This window comes from Chiloscyllium plagiosum, unplaced genomic scaffold (genome assembly GCF_037043375.1).
Source record: "Chiloscyllium plagiosum isolate Xiang-an unplaced genomic scaffold, Cpla_swu_hap1 HiC_scaffold_24, whole genome shotgun sequence".
NCBI classification, from domain to species: Eukaryota; Metazoa; Chordata; class Chondrichthyes; order Orectolobiformes; family Hemiscylliidae; genus Chiloscyllium; species Chiloscyllium plagiosum.
Window position 1 is genome coordinate 24,955,837 of NW_028270162.1, and position 21,021 is coordinate 24,976,857.

Consider the following 21,021-nt stretch of genomic DNA (forward strand, 5'->3'; position numbering starts at 1 on the left):
AGCTTCCATAGTGAGCAAATGGTTCGGGCCTTACTTTGTTATTGGTTTCAGGTTATCCCAATTTTACTTCATATACAAATCTTACAGTCAGCTCCGATAAGGGATTTGATCTATCACACTGAGCTAGATTGATTAGGAATGATGGGTGCACTTGAATTGTTCCATTAATGTTGAGGAGTTCCTGCACCCAACCTATGGACAAGATCTTCAACCTTTTGGTTAAGTTCAGGTTGCTTTTGTAATCCTCCAGCAGAGTGGAATGTTTTGCAATAACTGCTGCTTCATGGTGGCTCAGTGGTTAGCACTGCTGCCTCACAGTGCAAGGACCTGGATTCAATTCCTGCCTTGGGTGACTGTCTGTGTGGAGTTTGCACATTCTCCCTGTGTCAGCATGGGTTTCCTCCCACAATCCAAAGGTGTGCAGGTTTGGTGAATTGGCCATACTAAGTTGCCACTTTGGAGTAAATGTAAGGGTATGGGTCTAGGTGGGTTACTCTTTGGAGGGTCAGTGTGAACTTGGTGTGCCAAAGGGCCTGTTTCCATACTGTAGGGAATCTAATCAAATATTTTTGAGAGTTTCTACAGCAAAAGATGAGGAAGTAGCTGGCCAGATGATGCCCTGAGTCTAACAAGTGTGAAGGTTTGAGGACAGAACAGAATTCCACACCACATGGCCTATTGATTATTATGACAGGGAACTGTTTCAGCTAAAGACTGGTTGGTTGTCCTGGTCAGGATCTTGGTGGCATCTATGAGTCACAGCACGTAAGCTAAACCATGTCACCAAACTGAAAGACATCACATCCAACAATACCGCATTGAAACGCTTCTATGTGTTATTTCTAATTGTTCATACTGTTCACTGTAACCATTTCATATTGTGAATGGGCAACAAAGACCTGCCTTTATAATGATAGAAATCATATGAGGTTAAAATGAAAGTGTAATGATGTAACACAGTGCAAAATACCATGGCCTGTTTACTGCCTTCTTTGTGCTGGATACAGGCTATGGGTGAAGAACAGTTAGAAGCTGAAACTTTGTTCCGACCTCCTGTTTGCTAAAACATATCCACCAATATTGTCTGCTTGAGATGTGAATAGCTGAATGCCATTTCACTTGTACAAGTTTCTATCATGGTTAAAACATCCAACTTATAGTGCTTTGAAACCATAAATTATGAGAGAACAAATTGACTCGCATAAAAGGCTGTTATCTTAAGGGGATAGGTCTATTTGTACTCACGACTACAAATTTAACATAGGTACATGTCTGAAATTGTTGCTAGATAATTAAAATGGTCATTGAAATTCTTACAGTTTTAACAGGTTGAATAAAGAAGGGAAAATAATAATTAAAATACAGCAGCTGCTGTATGACTTTACGGCCAGCAATTTAACTCTTCACTAATATTTAGCATCAGGAGGCTCCAGTATATTGTTGTACTTAGATCACGTAAACACTTCACCAGAACCAAAGTGAAAAGTGCTGTTAATGGTGAATGTACACACACAAACAGAGGCCAGCTCCTACGCACGGTGATTCCTTTATTGATGAAGGAGCAGGCTCTCTTTTCCTTTCTTTGAGATCTCCTTCGACCGATTTACAGGAACTCCTTTAGTTGAACACGGGACAGGTCTCCAATATGTTCATTCTGCTACAGCCCATTTCAGGGGGTGGGGTCAGGTGACGATATTGAGAAACCAGATTCTTTTACAACACAGTACACAACAGCAGAAGAATTGGGAGCAGGAGAAGGCCATTTGGCCCCTCAGGCCTGGTCTGCCATTGGAATGAGACTACAGCCAATCTGAGTGGGCCTCAACTGTACTTCTCTGTCTCCTCCCACACCCTCCAACTCCCTGTTGATAAACCATCCATCTAACTCAGCCTAGAGTGTATTCAATGAGCCTCCCACTGCTGCTTTCAGGAGAAGACTATTCCACAAACTAATGACCCGTTGAGAGAAAAAGAATTCTCCTCATTTCAGCCTGAACTGGGAGAGCCCTGGTTTTTAAACTCAGTCTCATGGTTCTAGATGCCTCCACAGCGTGGGAACATCCTCTCAGCATTCACCCCATCAAATCCCCTCAGGACCTTGTTTCTTTTAATATGATCATCTTTCATTCTTCTAAACTCCAACAGGAATAGGCTGAACCTGCTCAACATTTTCGCATAAAATGAACCCTTAATCTCAGGAATTATTCCAATGAACCTTCTCTGAACAGGGTCTAGTATAATTATTTGCCTTGTTTAATGAGGAGACCAAGTGTATACACAGTACCTCAGATGTAGTCAAATGAAGGCATTATATTTGGAAGAGGGGGCAGAAAATTACAATTTCTCGGCAAAGTGCAAATCGACTCATTTAAGGAATTCTTACCGTGGGGCTTGGTGAGATTTATTACTGTAAATGCCCCAGTGTTCAGTCTGCTACCTCACACTCACTCTGTTGTTGCTGCTGCACCCATCTTTTGCCAAGGCTCAAGTTCTACCACTCTAACTATTGTCTTCAGCACCTTCCCTTAACCAATCTTGTTACTTCACAAACTCCCATACTGCTAATCCTCATGATCTCCTCACTGCCTACTCACTCACCCTAAACACTTCACTGCCTTACCACAACCTCTATCAGCACTAAAAACCATGCCATCCAGTTTCATCTCACTCAATCCCTCTCTTTCTCTCATTCCCCAGAGAATACAGCCGACAGTGGGGCAGAAAGGCCTGGATGGATGGAGGGGTTCCCATCTTCTCAGCCCCTACAAGCTCCCTTACAGAAAAAGACCGGAACCATTTCTGTGGGAATGCTGCTCCATCCAGGTCCTGTAACCTCTCACAGTAATACCTCTCACTGTCATTCTCACTCATTACACCCACTTCTAACCATTAATCTTGACTGTTGCTCTTGTGTCTAACAGATGCTGTCAATATCTCCACCACCATCATGGATGAATAGCTGGTTCCTCCCAAAGCCACCTCCTCAGTCTCTGAGGATGAGAGTACTGAGGCCTCAGGGGAAGCATCAGCAAGGCAGCCTTCTGTACCCTCCCTACCAGCTCAGATACTGACACCTCGATGGGAACATTGAGCTTAGAGAGTGTGGGAGCACAATGCAGTGACTACCTCAGTGTGACAGCTCCACAGCTGGCCAAGGTAAAAATACCCAGGTCACTGGCAGATGGAGGACTATTGGAGGCCAGGCTCCTGCTCAATGAAACTAGAGACTACATTAGGGTATTGTGGCAGAGAGAGGGAAAAGGAAATCTGTTGAGGATATTTTGGAGACATTGCAATGTAAATGAGTTCTCATGTTTGTGTAAGTTTCTTGGTTTTCTACAAATGTTTGTTTATCCCTCTGATTGGCCCTGAATGTGATTGCATCAGTGTGATGTCTGACTTCATGGTCACACAGGATGTTCCATGGTTTAAATTCTGTGTCAACGGCTTTCTACAGTGTCTGGGGCCGGTATCTGAGGATGCCTTTGACTCACTGTGTTAGGGCCCCTTGATTGATGGGTACCTCTACGGACTGTGCTAAAGACTCCTGCCCTGAAACCATGCAACATAGCTGACGGCTTGCTGTATACATGCAGTGTGTTTGCTGCATTAGCTGCTGGCATGTGGTGTAGGTGCGAGATTGACCTAGCACAGAGCCATACAGAGGTGCACTCAACTTCCAAATCCCCTTCCCCAATGGAACATTGCTGTGCAGCAAGGCAAGCTGCCATGTTGTGTGCCAGGTATAGCCAGGCAAGGATGCTGTGAGCATGAAGGTAAGCAAGCACGGAGAAAGACGATGGCCAATCCTGACATGCACCCTGCTCCAATTCCTGCCCTGGGTTCTTTTCCTCACATGCAAAGCAGCAGCTTTTCAATGCAAGTGGCCACTGCATCTTGCACTGAACGTCTCTGCTTCTGAAGCAGCATATAGCTGGATTGGACTGGTGACAGAGTTGAAAAATGTGATACTGGAAAAACACAGCAAGCCAGGCAGTATCCGAGGAGCAGGAGAATTGACGTTTCGGGCATAAGCCCTTCTTCAGGAAGCCCTTCCTGAAGAAGGGCTTATGCCCGAAACGTCGATTCTCCTGCTCCTCGGATGCTGCCTGGCCTGCTGTGTTTTTCCAGCACCACATTTTTCAACTCTGGTACTCCAGCATCTGCAGTCCTCACTTTCTCCTAGTTGGACTGGTGACAACAGGGTTGTCCAATGTTAGTTGCTAATGTAAATGGAAAGGGGCATTGTGTGGCTGATGCCCATGGATTGTGCCCTGAGATACTGATTGATGTTTAATAATGTGCAGCCCGACCACAGAGAGCAGCGATCTAAGGTCACCAGGTACCAGCTCTGACTTCCATGTTAAGAATTCACGTACTTTTTTCTCCCAGCATCCCCACCAGTAACCTTCCACTGACACTCTCATTCATTTGGCTGAACTGGTCCTCACCCTTAATAATTTCTCCTTTGAATCCTCCCACTTCTTCCAGATGAAAGGGGTAGCCATCGGCACCTGCATGGGCCCAGCTCTGCCTGTCTCTTTGTTAGTTACAAGGAACAGTCCATCTTCTGCAGTTACACCAGCACCATTCCCCACTTTTTTCTCTGCTACATCGATGACTCTATCAGCATCACCTCGTGCTTCCACGAGAGGTTGAACAGTTCATCAACTTCACCAACAAATTCCAACCTGACATTAAATTCACCTCGACCATCTCAGACACCTTCTTCCCCTTCCTGGACCTCTCCATCTCCATCAATGGTGACTGACACAACACTGACATTTTCTACAAACCAACCCACAGCTACGTCCCACCCTGCCTCCTGTAAAAACGCTATCTCTTATTTCCAATTCCTCCACCTCCACTGCATCTGCTCCCAGGAGGACCAGTTCTACCACAGAACACACCAGATGGCCTCCTTCTTTAAAGAATGCAATTTCCCCTCCCACATGGTCAATGACGCCTTCCAGCGCATCTCATTCACTTCCTGCACCTCTGCCCTCGAACTCCACCCATCTAACCGCAACAAAGACAGAGCCACCCTCGTCCTCACGTTTCACCCCACCAATCTCCATATACATTGCATCATCCTCCACCATTTCTGCCACCTATGAACGGACCCTACCATTAGAGAATATTTCCCTCCTCACCCCTATTCGCTTTCCATAAAGACCATTCCCCCGCGACTCCCTTGTTAGGTTCGCTCCTCCATCAATCCACCCTCTCCTGCTGGCACCTTCCCCTGCCACCTAAGGAATTGCAAAATCTACACCCACACCACGCCCTTTACCTCCATCCAAGGCCCCAAAGGAGCCTTCCATGTCCATCAGAGTTTCACCTGCATTTCCACACATGTCATTTACTGTATCTGTTGCTCCTGCAGAACGCTTCAGAGAATATCTCTGGGACACCAACCAAGCCCACAACCCTGTGGCTGAACACTCCAATGCCCCCTCCCAGTCCACCAAGGACATGCTAGTCCTGGGCCTCCTCCATCGCCACTCCCTAACCACCCAATGCCTGGGAGAAAAATGCCTCATCTTCCACCTCAGGACCTTCCAACCCCACAACATCAATGTGGATTTCACCAGTTTCCTTATTTCCCCTCCCCCGAACTTACCCCAATTCCAACCTTCCAACTCGGCACTGTTCTACCTGTCCATCTTCCCTTCCATCCATCCACTCCACCCTCCTCTCTGACCTATCACCGTCACCCCCACTACCATCTACCCATCACACTCTCAGCTACCTCCCCCCATCAACCCCCCCAGGCCCCCACCCTCCCACCACCCCCCCAACTCCCATTTATCTCACCACACCCTCAGCTCACAGCCTCATTCCTGATGAAAGGCTTTTGCTCGAAATGTCAATTCTCCTGCTCCTCAGATGCTGCCTGCCCTGCTGTGCTTTTCCAGCACCATACTCTCAACAAGAATTCAGATAAGAAACTGAATATTAATAGGGGAACTTCTGACATTAATAAAGTGCTTAACAAAAAATCGCTCCCTAATTGGGTGGCACAGTGGTTAGCAGTGCTACTTCAACAAGTGTCAGGGACCTGGGTTCGATTCCACCTTCAGGTGTCAGTTTTCTATATTCTCCCCAAATCTGCGTGCATTTCCTCAAGGTGCTCCAGTTTTCTCCCTCAGGTTAGGTGGATAGGTCATGAGAAATTGCCCATAGTGTTCAGGGATATGCAAGCTAGGTGGGTTAGTCATGGGAAATGCAGGGTAATAGGGATAGGGTAGGGGGATGGATTTGGTTGGCAGCATTTCAGAGGGCCAGTGTGGATCTAATGGGCTGAATGTCCTGCTTCCAAGCTGTAGGATTCCATGATTCTTAATTGGCAACTCTTCACTGTCTAACAGGGAACGTAGCTTGCTACTCAGCAAGTAATAAAAGATTAAACAAATTGTTCCCGACGTTGACAAAGACCTTACTGGACATTCCACCCGATTCTGCCTCAGACCTTGCTACGGCCCATAGTATTTTGTCAGATCTTAACCCGAGGTCTATCGTCATCACATTTGGTTGCATTATCTCTGTTGTTTCCCTTAAGGGTATTTGTTTTGCTCTCTCAGCTTGGTAAATTCAGAATGTTTCATTTTAATAGACTAGAAAATTGGCATCTCTTCATCAGCACTTTCCAGGTTTCCCAAGATATATTGAATGTCAAGCTTCCAAACAGGGACATGAGGGTTTTGGCCTGCATCCCGCTGCAGTCAAATCATTTTGTGATTACCAAAAAGAATAGATGGTAGAAAGAGCTGTTGAGTGACAAGACTCTGCTATGTGGAATGTTTCTGCTTGTGACACCCATTATTGATGCCCCTGTCACTGGATATCTCCATTGAGATGAACTGATCAGCCACTCTGTTTAATGAGGAGCTGTTGAAGCTGGTGGTCTCTTCACCAACATCTGAATATTTACGAGAGGTGTACAGACCAATAGAAAGGCTTGAGGTGCTGCACTATACAGAGCCTTGAAACTGCAACTCTCTCCAAGGCTGATTACTCCTCCCCTTTGCACCCAGCAACGCTCAATTTCTCAGAACACTGCAGGGGGGGTGGAAGGGTTTATACCCCCTTCACATTCTCCGTGGATTAGCAGGGGATCACACCCACAGGGATGGCAGAAAAAGGTTACCCTTCCAGCTGGTGGAACAATGCTCATGAAGTGTAAAAGAACAGAATTGCTTTTCCACCCTCATCACTCCGTTTCCTATCGGAATGCTGGATGGTCACTAATGTGGGGCACCATGGAGGTTTATCATGTTGAAAACAGTTTATAAATGCAACCTGTAGGGTTCATGGGGTGCTGTGGTAATGTCACTACCTCTGGATCTGGAGACTGCATTTAAGCCCACCTGCTCCAGAGGAATATGGTACTGTCTCTGAACAGATTGAATAAAAATATCTATGAATGCAAGTTGTTATTGTTGCATCAGGCATGTTCTACTTCACTGTCTGTCACTAATGAGTGCTGACTTGAGAAATTAGCTCGGAGGTGGAGTGGGTCAACTAGCAAGAGGAAGCTCTATCCTGCTGCGTCTTGGCCTCCATTTATACTCACTCAATATGTGGGAGTCAATGTCCATCTCTAAATATCCTGGAGAAGGTGGCTGGTGAGCAGCCTTTGTGAATCATTGCAACACTGAGGGTGTAGTGCTGTTAGGAAGATCATTCCAAGATTTTGACCTGGTGACAGTGTAGGAACAGTGATGTCATTCCATTTCATCATGAATGGCTTGAAAGGAAACCTGAAGATGGAGATGATCGTGGGAAATGATATTCTCAATCAATTAAAACATACCATGACGATTTCCCAAATGCATCATGCCAGTGAATTGTTAAATCATTCTGTTCAGGAAAAAAGTATGACTTTTCTTGCATTAGTAAGCTAAGGAAATATTCTCCCATTAATAGGGCAGCATCAAGTGATCGACACTATGTATCTGACCTGTGCTATGTTTGACCTGGGTGTACTTCATGAAAATTGTAAAGGGAGCATTTCTTTGCACTGAATGATTCTTCATGCAAAGCCAAAATAGAACAGATTGCAAAGGTTAAGGATGAGTGCTTGTTTTTTTTATTCTCGAAGCATTTCCCACACCAAGAAGCAGACATTCAGCTCGAGCCCTGACTGTTGACTGCCTTTTAGACTCGAACATCATCCGTGCATTTTGGAAGTCATCTCCACACTGAATGTGCAGTCACCACTGTGCATGACATTCACTGACTTACAACTCATCTCGTGGAGCTTTTAGTGGAAAATGCTGGAATTCCTTTGGGACTTCTTCTCCCTTCGCTGACTTTTTGTAGAATCCCAATGATTCAAGGAGAGCTGAAAGCTGGTCGGCCGTCATATCCCTTACCAGGTAACGCTGGAGGAAGGAGAGCAGAAGGAGCTCAGTGGAAAGACATCTCTATAAGACATCAGTTGGAATAATTATCTTCAACTGCTAGCAACTACTTTTGATAAAATTACATAGAGAAAGTAAAAGAAAAAATCAACTGATCACTAATTGTCATTTCCTAGAGAAGTTGGGATTGCAGAATAGGTTAAGAGGGGATTTAATAAAAGTGTTCAAACACATGAGGGGTTTTGATAGAAACTGTTTCCATTTCCAGGTCAGTCAATAGCTAGAGGACGTATTGGCAAATGAATCAAAAACAATACGGGGATAAATATGGTCTAGTGAGTCATTATGATCCGAAATGCACTGCTTGAAAGAATGGTCAAAGCAGATTCAGTAGTACCTTTCAAACAAGGAATTGGATTGCAATGCAATGGGTAAAGAGTAGGAGAGCAAGATTAATTAGAGAGCTCTTTCAAAGTGATGACACATGTACAATGGGCCAATTGGCCTCCCTCTGTGCTGGAAGATACTATTATTTGTAACTGTTAGCTTGTGGTCTGAGGCCATCAGCAGAGTGAAATGCTGCACAATAATCTTTTATTTTTACATGGGATGAGAGACACTCTGCGCAACAAGGGTCAGGTGTGGATGCTCTTGCATTAGTCAACTGACTGACATAAACATGAGAAATGGTTTTTTATTGTATCACTAGAAAACTAAAGATCAGATCCCTAGCCTACTTCTGAGATCAACTGAGAATTTGTTAGCCTCTGTTAAATCATTCTTTGTTAAGTGCTGACTCTAATTACTCACTGCAAGACCTGTCCTGACACAGGTCAGTGTATCAATGACAAACCATTCAGCTGCAGTTCCTGCTCCCTTTTCTTTCTTAGCGATAATGAGCGAAAGCATTTATTGAGCAGCATCCTTTGTGCATATTTCTCAGTGCTCTGTCCATCTCTTTCCCCATCTGTATTATTCATCCTTTTCTTTGCAGACTTCCTTTGTTTTTCTTTTCTCACGCGAACGTTTGCATGTCTGCATGTCTTCCCCTCTCCTGGTTTAGTGTAGCATGTTTAGTACACCCTTGTTTCTTAATCCACACTTGTTTGTTCTGTGTGCTGCTGTCTGACTGAACAGGTCATTAGACACAAGAAAGACTCAAAGTATTGAGTAGGTAAGTCTAAATCCTTTCTTTTAAAGATTTGCATAACAAACCAAATCGAAGCAAAAACTGACCTGAACAACTTCATCCTTCAGGTTGTAGAAGAGGAGCTCAGGTTCCTTATCATCCTGTAAATCATACTGCAGATTGTGACTGAAGGATAGAGTTAAGGAAACTGTCTAAGAGATCCACTTGTGGAGAGCATGGGATCTTTTGCCAATTTTTGAGAGGTCATTGCTCACTATGCAAGCTTACATTCGACTAGAAAACCGATGACTCTACCAACCAATTATGTAGGAACTATCCATTGCTGCTTGAGTAATGTTGAATATCAGAAATATCAAAGGGCACACAGAATTGTAAGGATATAACTTAACCTGTTAACAATTACTCCAGAATTTGGAAGCCTTAAATCCAGAGGATTACACAGCGTGTTTACAGCTCCAGTGAATCCCACACGTGAAAGAAAGAACAGGAATGAAAGTGCACAACACTTGTCTCCTCATTAAGGTCATACTAAAGGATACTACAATGCCAATCGGTTCAGAAGAAACTCATACAACTCTGGCATCTTCTTAATTGATCATCCAACCAAACTAGGAGCCTAAAAAACAAAAGCAAAATGCAGGATTAACTGGGTGCAGAGTGGGTGAAATGATCTGAATCAGTTATTGGGTCAGTTACCGTAACCCATGCCTCTGGTTGGTGCATCTCACTGTGCACACAAATACAAGCCAATTCTACTCCAGATTCTTCCATTCTTAGAATCAATATCAGACAGCAGCATTGGAACCAAAACCTGGTGTATCATTTAAGTTGAGCTTTAGCTGCTGGTCTGCTCCACTGTCTTACATTAAGGTCTTACATTGCAACCCGTCAATGATGTGGGAGACCATCAAAGCTTACATGCGAGGTTTGATCATCTCCCACTCAGCGACCCAGAAGAAATTGAAGGGAGAACAACAGCGTCTGCTTGAAGCCCGCTTAAAAGCGGCTGAAACTGCATACACTGATAGACCTTCTATTATTAAATTGCAAAGGATTACAGCTCTTAGGACAGCTCTAAACACTATGCTTACTCAAACGGCTAAGAGGGAAATATTATTTGCAAAACAAAGGTTATATGAATATGGCGACAAACCGGGTAGATACTTAGCATTTCTTGCAAAGAAGAAAAAGGCCCCTCAGACTATTACATCTATCAAGGAAAGTACGGGTATTTTGACTCATGATCATAAAAAGATTAATGCGATCTTTAGAGAATTTTATTCTGAGTTATATAAATCGCAGGATTGTGAAGGACGAGGAGGATGCAGTCATTTTTTAAAAATTTGACTTTTCCAGGCCTAACTCCGGAGCAAGTATCGGTCTTAAATGCTCCTCTTACACTCCAAGAAATACTTGATGCAATTAGGCAACTTCAGAATGGTAAGGCGCCGGGCCCAGATGGTTTTCAAGCTGAATTCTATCAAGAATTTACAGAAATATTGGCTGGTCCACTTATGGACATGTATAACTATGCATATAGTCAGGGCTGTCTCCCGCCTTCGCTGAAAGAGGCAAATACCTCTCTTATCCTTAAAAAAGGAAAGGACCCAGAAGATTGTACATCATACAGGCCAATATCCTTGCTAAATGTAGATTTGAAAATCCTTTCTAAAACGTTAGCACTGAGACTAGAAAGGGTACTGCCACATATTATAAAGGAGGATCAGACGGGGTTTATTAAGGGCCGTAGATCATCCAATAATATTAGAAGGGCTCTGAATATGATTCAAGCCTGTCATCAGGGAAAGATACCAGGAGTAGTGGTTTCATTAGACGCGGAAAAGGCATTTGATAGGGTCGAATGGTCATATTTGTTTTACACATTGGAAAGGTTTGGCGTTGGACAGGTGTTTACCAAATGGGTCTCAACACTGTATAGTGATCCCAAAGCAGTTGTGGTTACCAATGGATTAGGTTCGGATAGCTTCAGTGTGGGTAGGGGCTGCCGTCAGGGATGTCCCCTCTCGCCATTGTTATTTACGCTAATAATTGAACCATTAGCAGAAGCTATACGAGCTGATCCTAATATAGTGGCCCCAAGGATTGGTACAGGTAAACATAAAATTACCCTTTATGCAGATGATGTTCTTCTATTCCTCAGTAATCCTCTGATGTCCATACCTCGCCTAATCCAAGTTATCAATACATTTAGTGCATTCTCAGGCTATAAAATTAATTTATCAAAATCGGAGGCTATGCCAATGGGTGGCTTTGCTATGATACCCCACAGCGGATGGATCCCTTTTTCCCTTTTGTTGGTCCCTGGAGGGCTTCTTATATTTAGGCATTTTTATTACTCCAGTATTTGGTCAGTTGTATAAGGCTAATTTTGTGTATTTACTGGAAAGGATAAGGCAGGCCCTCCAGCGATGGGGAGACCTGCCAATTTCCTGGTTGGATAGAATAGCACTAATCAAAATGAATGTCCTGCCCCGTCTCCTATATCCTATGAGAATGCTTCCGGTGATGCTGCCGAGGACGGCTTTATGTAAATTATATGGCTGGCTGGGTTCCTTTATCTGGAATCATAGGCGGCCCCTCATTAAGCTGAAGAAGCTACAGCTTCCACAGGCAAGGGATGGATTGGACTTCCCAGACTTTAGGAAATATCAGTTAAGTTCCCTATTAACTTACATAGCTGATTGGGTCTTGTCTGATCCACAATCAATCTGGTTGGACATCGAGGCCTCTCAAGTAAAATACCCACTTATTAACCTTTTATTCTCAGACAAGAGGAAAATCATTACAGATCACTGTAAAAACCCTATAGTACTAAATACAATCAAGGCTTGGAATATAATGCGGCAAAATGAGGGCAATTCACATAAAACATCCCCCTATGCACCGATAGTGGGAGCATGGGGATTCCAACCGGGGTTAACAGATGCCACTTTTAAACTCTGGAGATCCAGGGGTATCTCATGTTTAGGGGATCTATTTAAAGATGGGGTCCCAATGTCTTTTGAACAGCTGCGTCAGAAATTCAGATTACCTAATGGAGACCTCTTTCGATACTTCCAAATTCGAGATTATATACAGAAGAAGACTACGTTATTAGATAGTCTTTATAAATCAGATAGAGAATGTAGTGTCCTACGACCAGTGGGGGTATCTTCCGTCAGTACTATTTATCATTTACTACATGATGAAGTATTGGGAGATATGGATAATTTGCTTAAAACATGGGATCAGGATTTGGGACTAGAAATCTCGATAGAAATGTGGAATGATATTTGGGAAAATGCTAGAAGAATTACTATCTGTAACAGAACCCAGGCTATCCAGCTGAAGATACTTCATAGGGCCCATATAGCACCGGTTCGATTGGCAAAATTTAAGGCAGGAGCATCTCCAATGTGTCCTAAATGCAAAATAGAGGTGGGCACTCTTGTACATTGTCTATGGACCTGTCATAAGATCCGTAGATATTGGACTAAAGTAGCAAGTACCCTGACAGAAATTTTAGGAACGGAAATTAAAGTGGACCCTGTATCTCTCCTCTTGGGCTTTTCGAACTTTCCCTCCCTGGACACGTACGGGAAGAGATTATTTCCTATTCTTTCTTTCTGTGCAAGGAAAAATATTTTGGTGAACCGGGCGGCTGAGGACCCCCCTGGACTTTCAAATTGGCACAGATTAATTATGGAATGTATTCCCCTTGACTTCCTTACAAATATGGTGCACCAAAAGACCGAATTATTTTATAAAATATGGCAGCCCTTCTTGAATTACATAAATACAGATATTTCAGCTATCCTAACAAGGGCTTTTATTTAATTGAGATTACAAACCTGGCTGGTCCAGGGCCCCTCGGGGGAGGAATTCCGCACGAATACGGGTTTTATTACATCTGATGTTAACACATTCCGAGCATGTAAGAGACTTAAATATACACTCTGGTTAGTTGTAGGTTAGATTAGTAGATAGTTGAGTTTTGTTTGTTTTTTTTCTTCTTTTTCGTTTTTTTTTTGTTTTTTTGTTAAATTTTGGCTATTGTATATTTGAGCTAATTGTATATAAATGTTTATATCTGAGAGTTTTGTTTATTTTTGTAAACTTGTAAAAATATTAAATTTCTAATAAAAATATCTATTAAAAAAAAGGTTTTACATTAAAGCCTGGTTTACACAGCCAAAACCGGCATACAGGGCTGGGAAACTTCCCAACACATTTCACGCAGCACTGGAGAAGTCTCCTGAGTAATGGGTGGGGTTTGGGGGAGGGAGTGTGGGTACTTACTGGAGTCAAAGCCGGAAACAGTCTGGGGGGTAACTGTGGGCTGCTGTGCTGACATTCTGATGCCTTGGTGCTCTGGAGCTTTGTCTCAGTTGTGTTTTGAATCTCACCCTTGCCCATTGGGCACACACTCTCCTCATATGGTCCTTCTCCCTGTGAACCCCTCTGTCTATCACCTACTTCCCCTCATACTTACAATAAAATCTATGTCCCTCATACCCTCCGTGCCAACAGATTCCCCTCGTCTGAACCCCATGGCCTCTTGTACCATCCATGTATATTCAACCCATGATATATTATGGCCCCTATGTCAACTTATGTCCTCCACTGATTCCCATTGCTACCTACATCCCAACTTCACCTTAATACAAAACATACCAATACATGATTCCCTGCCTGCCATCACTTGGCCCTACACACTCCATATCAACTCATCTGTATTAAGATTAGACAAAGGATGTGGGCTTTGCTGTCTACTCCCATCTCTAGCTGACCTTCATAAGGTGCTGCCTTCCTGACCTACTGCAGTCTCTTTGTTGTTGCTACACCCACAATGCTTTTACAGATGGTGCTCTAGGATTTTAACCCAGTGATGCTGAAGAACGGCGATATATTTCCAAGTCAGGATGGAGAGTGGTTTAAGGGACATTTGCAGATGGTGAAGTTCCCATAAAGCTGGAGCCCTTGTCTTTCTGTATGGAAGAAGATCTGTCTCAGGAATCTTGTTGAATTTCTGCAGTGCATTCTGTAGATAGTGGTCACTGCTGCTACTAAGTATCAGTGATTGTAAGAGAGAATGTTTGTTGATGAAGTGGCAATAAGTGGGCTGCTTTGTCCTGAATGATATCAAGCATCTTGAGTGTTGCTGGAACTGCACCCATTCAAACAAGTGGAGAGTATTCCATCACACTCTTGACTTGTGCCTTGTAGATAGTGGACAGGAAGTGGGTTACTCACTGCAGAACTCCTGATCTGTAACCAGCTCTTGTCACCACAGCATTTATTTGGCTAATCCAGTTCAGTATCTGACCAATAATAACGCCTAGCAAGTTGATAATGGGGGAAATCAGCAATAGTAATTCCATTGAATCTCAATTGGATGATAGTTGGATTCCCTCATGTTTGGGATGGTTATTACCTGTCACGTGTTGTGACATGAAGGTTACTCACCACTTGTCAGCACAAGACTGGATGTTGTCTAGATCTTGCTGTGTTTGGACATGAACTGCTTCAGCATCTGAGAAATCATGAATGGTGCTGTAAATTATGCAGTTGTATTCTGACCTTATGATGGAGGAGAGTCATTAAGGAAGTGGTTGAAGATGGTGGGAGCTGAGACGGAGATGACCTGGAGCTGAGACGGACCTGCTACAACTTCAACCATCTTACTGTGGGCCAGGTAAGACTCCAGACTGTGGAGATATTACCCCCGATTCCTACTGACTCCAATTTTGCTAGGGTTCCTTGATACCACACTCAATCAAATGCAACTTGGTGTCAAAGGTAGTTATTCTCACCTTCCCTCTGGAATTCAGCACTTTTGTCCATGCTTGAACTAATGCTGTAATGTGGTCAGGAGCTGAGTGGCCCTAATGGAAGCCAAACCAAGCATCACTGAGCAAATTATTGCTGAGTAAGTGTTGATGACACTGTTGATAACCTTTCCATCAGTTTACTGATGATCAAACGTGAACTGATGGAAATTGATCAACAGGCTATTGCATTAGAGACAGTGCAGAGGAGATTCTCCAGGATATTGCCTGAGCTGGTGAATTGCAGGTACAGAGAAAGACTAGATTAGATTAGATTAGATTAGATTCCCTACAGTGTGGAAACAGGCCCTTCGGCCCAACAAGTCCACACCGACCCTCCGAAGAGCAATCCACCCAGGCACATTCCCCTACATTTACCCCTAACGTTACGGGCAATTTTGCTTGGCCAATTCACCTAACTTGCACATGGTTAGCTTCTTGTCCTTAGAACAAAGGAAGCTGAGGCAGGACCCGGTTAAGACGTATAAAATCCTGTGTGGATATGCAGGGTAAATAGGAGGAAACCCTCCCTTAGTAAAGGGATCAATAATCAGGGGGCATAGGTTTAAGGCAAAGGACAGGAAGTTTAGAGAGGTTTTGGGGAAGAATTGGGATGGGGCGGGTATCTGTAACACACTGCATGAAAAGGTGGTAGAGATGGGAACTCTCACAACATTGGGTGATTCTTAATTTGATGTAACATGCAAGGCTACTGACCAAGTGCTGGACATGGGACTAGAGTGGATAGGTGCTTGATGGACCGAAGGGCCTACGTTGTAAGACTCTATGACCATTATTATAAGCATGAAATTCACTCCTGTTCTCCTCCCTGAGCTCGCACCAGATAAAAGCCAAGATATCCCCCTCAGTCTCAGCTTCTAACTGAGACTCAGGATTGGGGAATCCTACCTCCCCATTCTTCTACAACACACAGGTTTTTATTTTAAAGGATAAGGCTTCTCCTTTCATTATTTCATGCTTTTTCTAGAATTGGCAATGTCCTGCAATGTGGGCTTTGCCTTTCTCTCAGCTGCTTAATGGTGAAAGAGGGTACTTACAGCCAATGTCGCGCGAGCTATCTCCATTTCTTCACGATTCACCTCTTCTGCTGCCTTCTGTGCATTGGCATGATGGATAGTCAATGCCATAGCACACAAAAGCAATGCCAGTGACATCTTCCCAAAGAGATCGACTGAGGACCACGTGGCACATTCATGACTTATAACCAACTGAAGGCTCAACCATTGTCCAGAGGGAGAAGACCCAGTGAGCACTGACACAAATTTACATTACTCAGACTCAGGTAACTGGTAGGCAGAAAACTGGTATGCAGAAACAAATTAACTGTTGCACTGAGTTCATTAATGAGTACAGTGTTTCACTTGGCCTGTGCTTTCTGCAATATATCTGTATGAAGATGGTCTAGTCCTTGTTCAGCCTGTACCAGGTGTCAGCTCACTTTCTTTCCCACATAGGTATTAATGTTTAATCAAGGCAATAACCACACGTCAGCACAATGCCTGATGAGAGATGCCAAGCTGACAACAGAAAGCTGCTCCATACTTCAGACCTGAGTCAGGCCTCAGACACCCTGCCAAGGACCAGCTTAAAGAGAAGCTGGAGTTTTATTTTCACCAGTAGACCAGCACACATCAGAAATGTAAAGCCTATGGATGCAAGTGTATAAGCTTGCAAATTCAGTGATATGGAAAACCCATTATTGACTTCCAGAAAATTATCGCCAAAATCTCCATCCCTTTTCACCCAACAGCTGTTAAGGTAGAGTCATAGAAACAGACACAGTGCAGAAACAGACCCTTCGGTCCAACTCGTCCATACCGACTAAATATCCTAAACTCATCTACTCCCATTTGACAGCACTTGGCCCATATCACTCTAACCCTTCCTATTCATATACCCATCCAATTGCATTTTAAATGTTGTGGTTGTACCAGTTCCACCACTTCCTCTTGCAGCTCATTCCATACATGCACCATCCTCTGTGTGAAAAAGGTACCCCTTAGGTGCCTCTTAAATCTCTACCCGATGCCCTCTAGTTTTGCTGTCCCCACCCCAGGGAGAAGACTTTGTCCATTTATACTATCCATGCTCCTCATGATTTTATAAACCTCTATAATGTTATCCCTCAGCCTCCGATGCTCCAGGGAAAGTAACTCCAGTCAATTCAGCCTCTCCCTATACCTGAAATTCCCAATCCCAGCAACATCCTTGTAAATCTTTTCTGAACCCTTTCAAGTTTCACAACATCCTTTTCATAGGAAGGAGACCAGAATTGCATGCAGTATTTCAAAAATGACCTAACCAATATCCTGTACAGCCAACCATGACCTCCCAACTCCTATACTCAATGCATTGACCAATAAAGACAAGCATATCAAATTCCTTATTCATTGTTCTATCTACCTGTGACTCCACTTTCAAGGAACTATGAACCTGCACTCCATGGTTTCTTTGTTCAGCAACACTCCCCAGGCCTTACCATTAAGTCTAGAGGTGAAAATGTGTTGCTGGAAAAGCGCAGCAGGTCAGGCAGCATCCAGGGAACAGGAGAATCGACGTTTCGGGCATAAGCCCTTCTTCAGTAAGTCTAGAGGTCCTACCCTGATTTGCCTTTCCAAAATGTGAACACCTAGCATTTACCCAGTATGTAAATTAAACTCTATCTGCCACTCCTTGGCCCTTTGTCCCATCTGATCAAGGTGCTGTTGCACCTTCTTTGTTATCCACTACCCCAACTATTTGGGTTCATCTGCAAACTTACTAACTATACTTCCTATGTTGACATCCAAAACATTTATATAAATGACAAAAAGTAGTGGACCCAGCACCTATCCTTGTGGCACTCCACTGGTCACAGGCCTCCAGTCTGAAAAGCAACCCTCCACCACCACCCTCTGTCTTGTACCTTCGAGCCAGTTCTGTATCCAAATGGCTAGTTCTCCCTGTATTCCATGTGATCTAACCTTGCTAACCTGTCTACCATGAGAAACCTTTGACTTTATTTTTGTTCTTTCATGGGACATTACCCATCCCTAATTTTCCCAGAGGACAGTTCAGAGTCAACCACATTGCTGGGAGTCTAGAGTCACATATCTGCCAAACCAAGTAAGAACAGCAGACTTCCTTTCCTGAAGGACATTAGTGAGCCAGATGGGGTTTTCCTGACACTCAGTAACGGTTTCATGGTCATTACGTCAGATCTCAATGTTTTTCTTATTGATTCAAATTCCACCATCTGCCACAATAGGACTTGCGACTGGGTCCCCAGATTAATAATAGGCCATCATCTCTCCGACACTGGGAATGCCATTTCCTGTCTCTGAATAAAGGAGATGTCTTAGCAGAGGGGCCTGGGTGTAAGTGCACACAGGTCATTAAAGGTGGCAGGACTGTATGACTATGATTCTATGACTGGTGGAAAGGTAGTTACAAAGTATGCAGTGTTCTCAGCTTTGTTAGCAGGGGCAGAGAGTTCAAGAGGAAGAAGGTCATGTTGAACTTGTACTAGACACTTGTCCGACCTCAGCTGGAGTAGTGAATACAGTTTCAGGTGCAACATTACAGGAAAAGTGTAAATGTATTGGGGAGAGTGCAGAAGACAATTATAAGACTGATTCCAGGATTCAGTTATGAAGAGAGATTGGAAAAGTTGGGACTGTTCGCTTTACAGTGACGAAGGCTCAGAGGAGATTGCTAGAGGTTTTCAAAATCATGAGTAAGCGTGTTTGTAGAATAGATTGGAAGGAGGTAAAAGGAATAAGAAGGCATAAGTTTAAAGTGATGTGCAAATGAAACAAGGCATGATGTGAGGAAAAGCTTTCTCAAACTATCTTTCTCAGGTAGTTCAGACATGGAATGCATTAGCCAGAGATGTGGGGAGGCAGGTTCAGTTGAGGCACTCAAGTGGGTGTTGGGTGATTATTGAATTGAATTAAATTGAATTAGAATTCACTTTATTGTCACATGTATTCAAATGAGTACAGTGAAAAGTTTATAAGCCACCATTACTGCGCCATCTTAGTTACAAGGTACCTAGGTACAAATTCTTCAGTACAGTTCTCAGAAAAAAAAAGAAAGTTAAAGAAATAAAAGTCCAAATAAAAATAAATAAAAGGAACATAGAGGTAAGTTAGAAAATAGAGTAATAAAATCTTCAGAACAACAGTCCTTCCAACCCAGTCCATGCTGGCACCTAATTCTGAGACACGATCAGTTTTACTCAGCAAGTTAAGAACCATGTTGGGATTTTTGATGAGGTTACGATGACTGGCAGAGGCATGTGATATTGGCTTAACCCTTATAGAGATGCTAAGAGACTGTTTGATATGTGAGATTAATGATGTGACCATATAAAAATGCCTTATAGGTGAAGCCCAACTGGACTTGAAACAGGCACCACAACTGGCTTGATGATTGGAAAATGCAGCAATTGGAGTATATGAGTTACAGGGTATTCCGATGGAAGCAGACAGCCTCGCCAGTCTGACTGAGCTCGGGGAACACAAGATGAGTGAAGGCAATTGCATGGTCTCATTCAAGACACATCCTGAACGGAGGGACTCTAGGCCAGCCCACAGCAAAACCCCAAAACAAAGCCACGCCTCAGCCAAACAGTTAAAACTTTCTTCAGAGTGCAGGCTGGCAAGCCATTGTAGTTGCTGCTGGTGCTGAATGGCAAAATAGTCCCACTAGACCCAAACTGAGTAAGAAAACTCATTGGCTGCTGTCCAGGAGATTGCATTCCTAGAAAGCCCCCTTACCTCCGATTTTGAGAAAGTTAAATTACTGAGCAACGTCCAAATCAGAACTAATCAAAATAAACGTCTGGTTAAGCGGTCACCCAGTTCAAATAGAGGACAATACCAGAGCAGCTATTTCAGTGATTGCAGAACCAATGTTTAACAAAATTAACTGTGGATGCCTATCCTTAGGTTTGCACAAGACCTCAGCTGGACTGAGAACCTACACTGGGAAACTGTTACTGACTAACTTCGGTTCCAGTCTCTTATGAGAAGCAGTTGGTTGAGTTACCACTGACTGTAAGATTGATGGGGTGAAATAGCTTGAGAAAGATTCACCTGGATTGGCTCCATATTTTTTTATTAGACAATGGCTGCCTGAATGAAGTCTTAATTAAATACCCGGAGGTTTCTCAGGAAGGTCTAGGAACTATCAAAGGAGCCAAGGCCACCTTGCATGTTGACCAGGAAGCAATTACACGATTGTGCAAGGTCAGTGCCACTTGTCTTACAGGCAAAAGTAGAGGCAGAAATCAGGAGGCGGGAAAGTGAAGGAATCATCATACCAGCTGCTCTGGTGTTGTCCTCCATTTGAACTGGGTGACCACTTAACCAGTCCAGTTTGCCGGATGTGCAGCACCAGTCGTATTGATTGTAAAGACCTGTGGGTCAGTTCACCTTTGTGGGAATTTTAAACAAATGGTAAACCACTTTTTGCAGCTGGATAAATAGCAAGTCCCTCACAGAGAGGATTTCTACACAAAGCCAGCGGTGGGGGGGTTGTCCCTCACAATGCTGGACATGTGTACTTGCAATTGTGGTGGATTGAGGATTCTCAGAAGTGAACCCTCAATTAATACCCCTAAGGGTTTGTATCAATATATAAAACTGCCATTTGGGGTATTGTCAGCCTTTAC

General features: G+C 43.6%; 1 protein-coding gene across 1 annotated transcript; it reads right to left on the reverse strand.

The window, feature by feature from the left end:
- Positions 1 to 8,069: 8,069 nt before the first annotated feature.
- selenoe (selenoprotein e) lies at positions 8,070 to 16,548 on the reverse strand. Its single transcript, XM_088000308.1, has 4 exons — positions 16,403 to 16,548; positions 10,056 to 10,132; positions 9,603 to 9,681; positions 8,070 to 8,387 (listed from the first exon to the last, which is right to left on the reverse strand). The coding sequence occupies exons 1-4, from the start codon at positions 16,517 to 16,519 to the stop codon at positions 8,244 to 8,246; spliced, it is 417 nt and encodes a 138-aa protein (XP_087856434.1). The 5' UTR covers positions 16,520 to 16,548; the 3' UTR covers positions 8,070 to 8,243.
- Between the last annotated feature and the right edge of the window lie 4,473 nt (positions 16,549 to 21,021).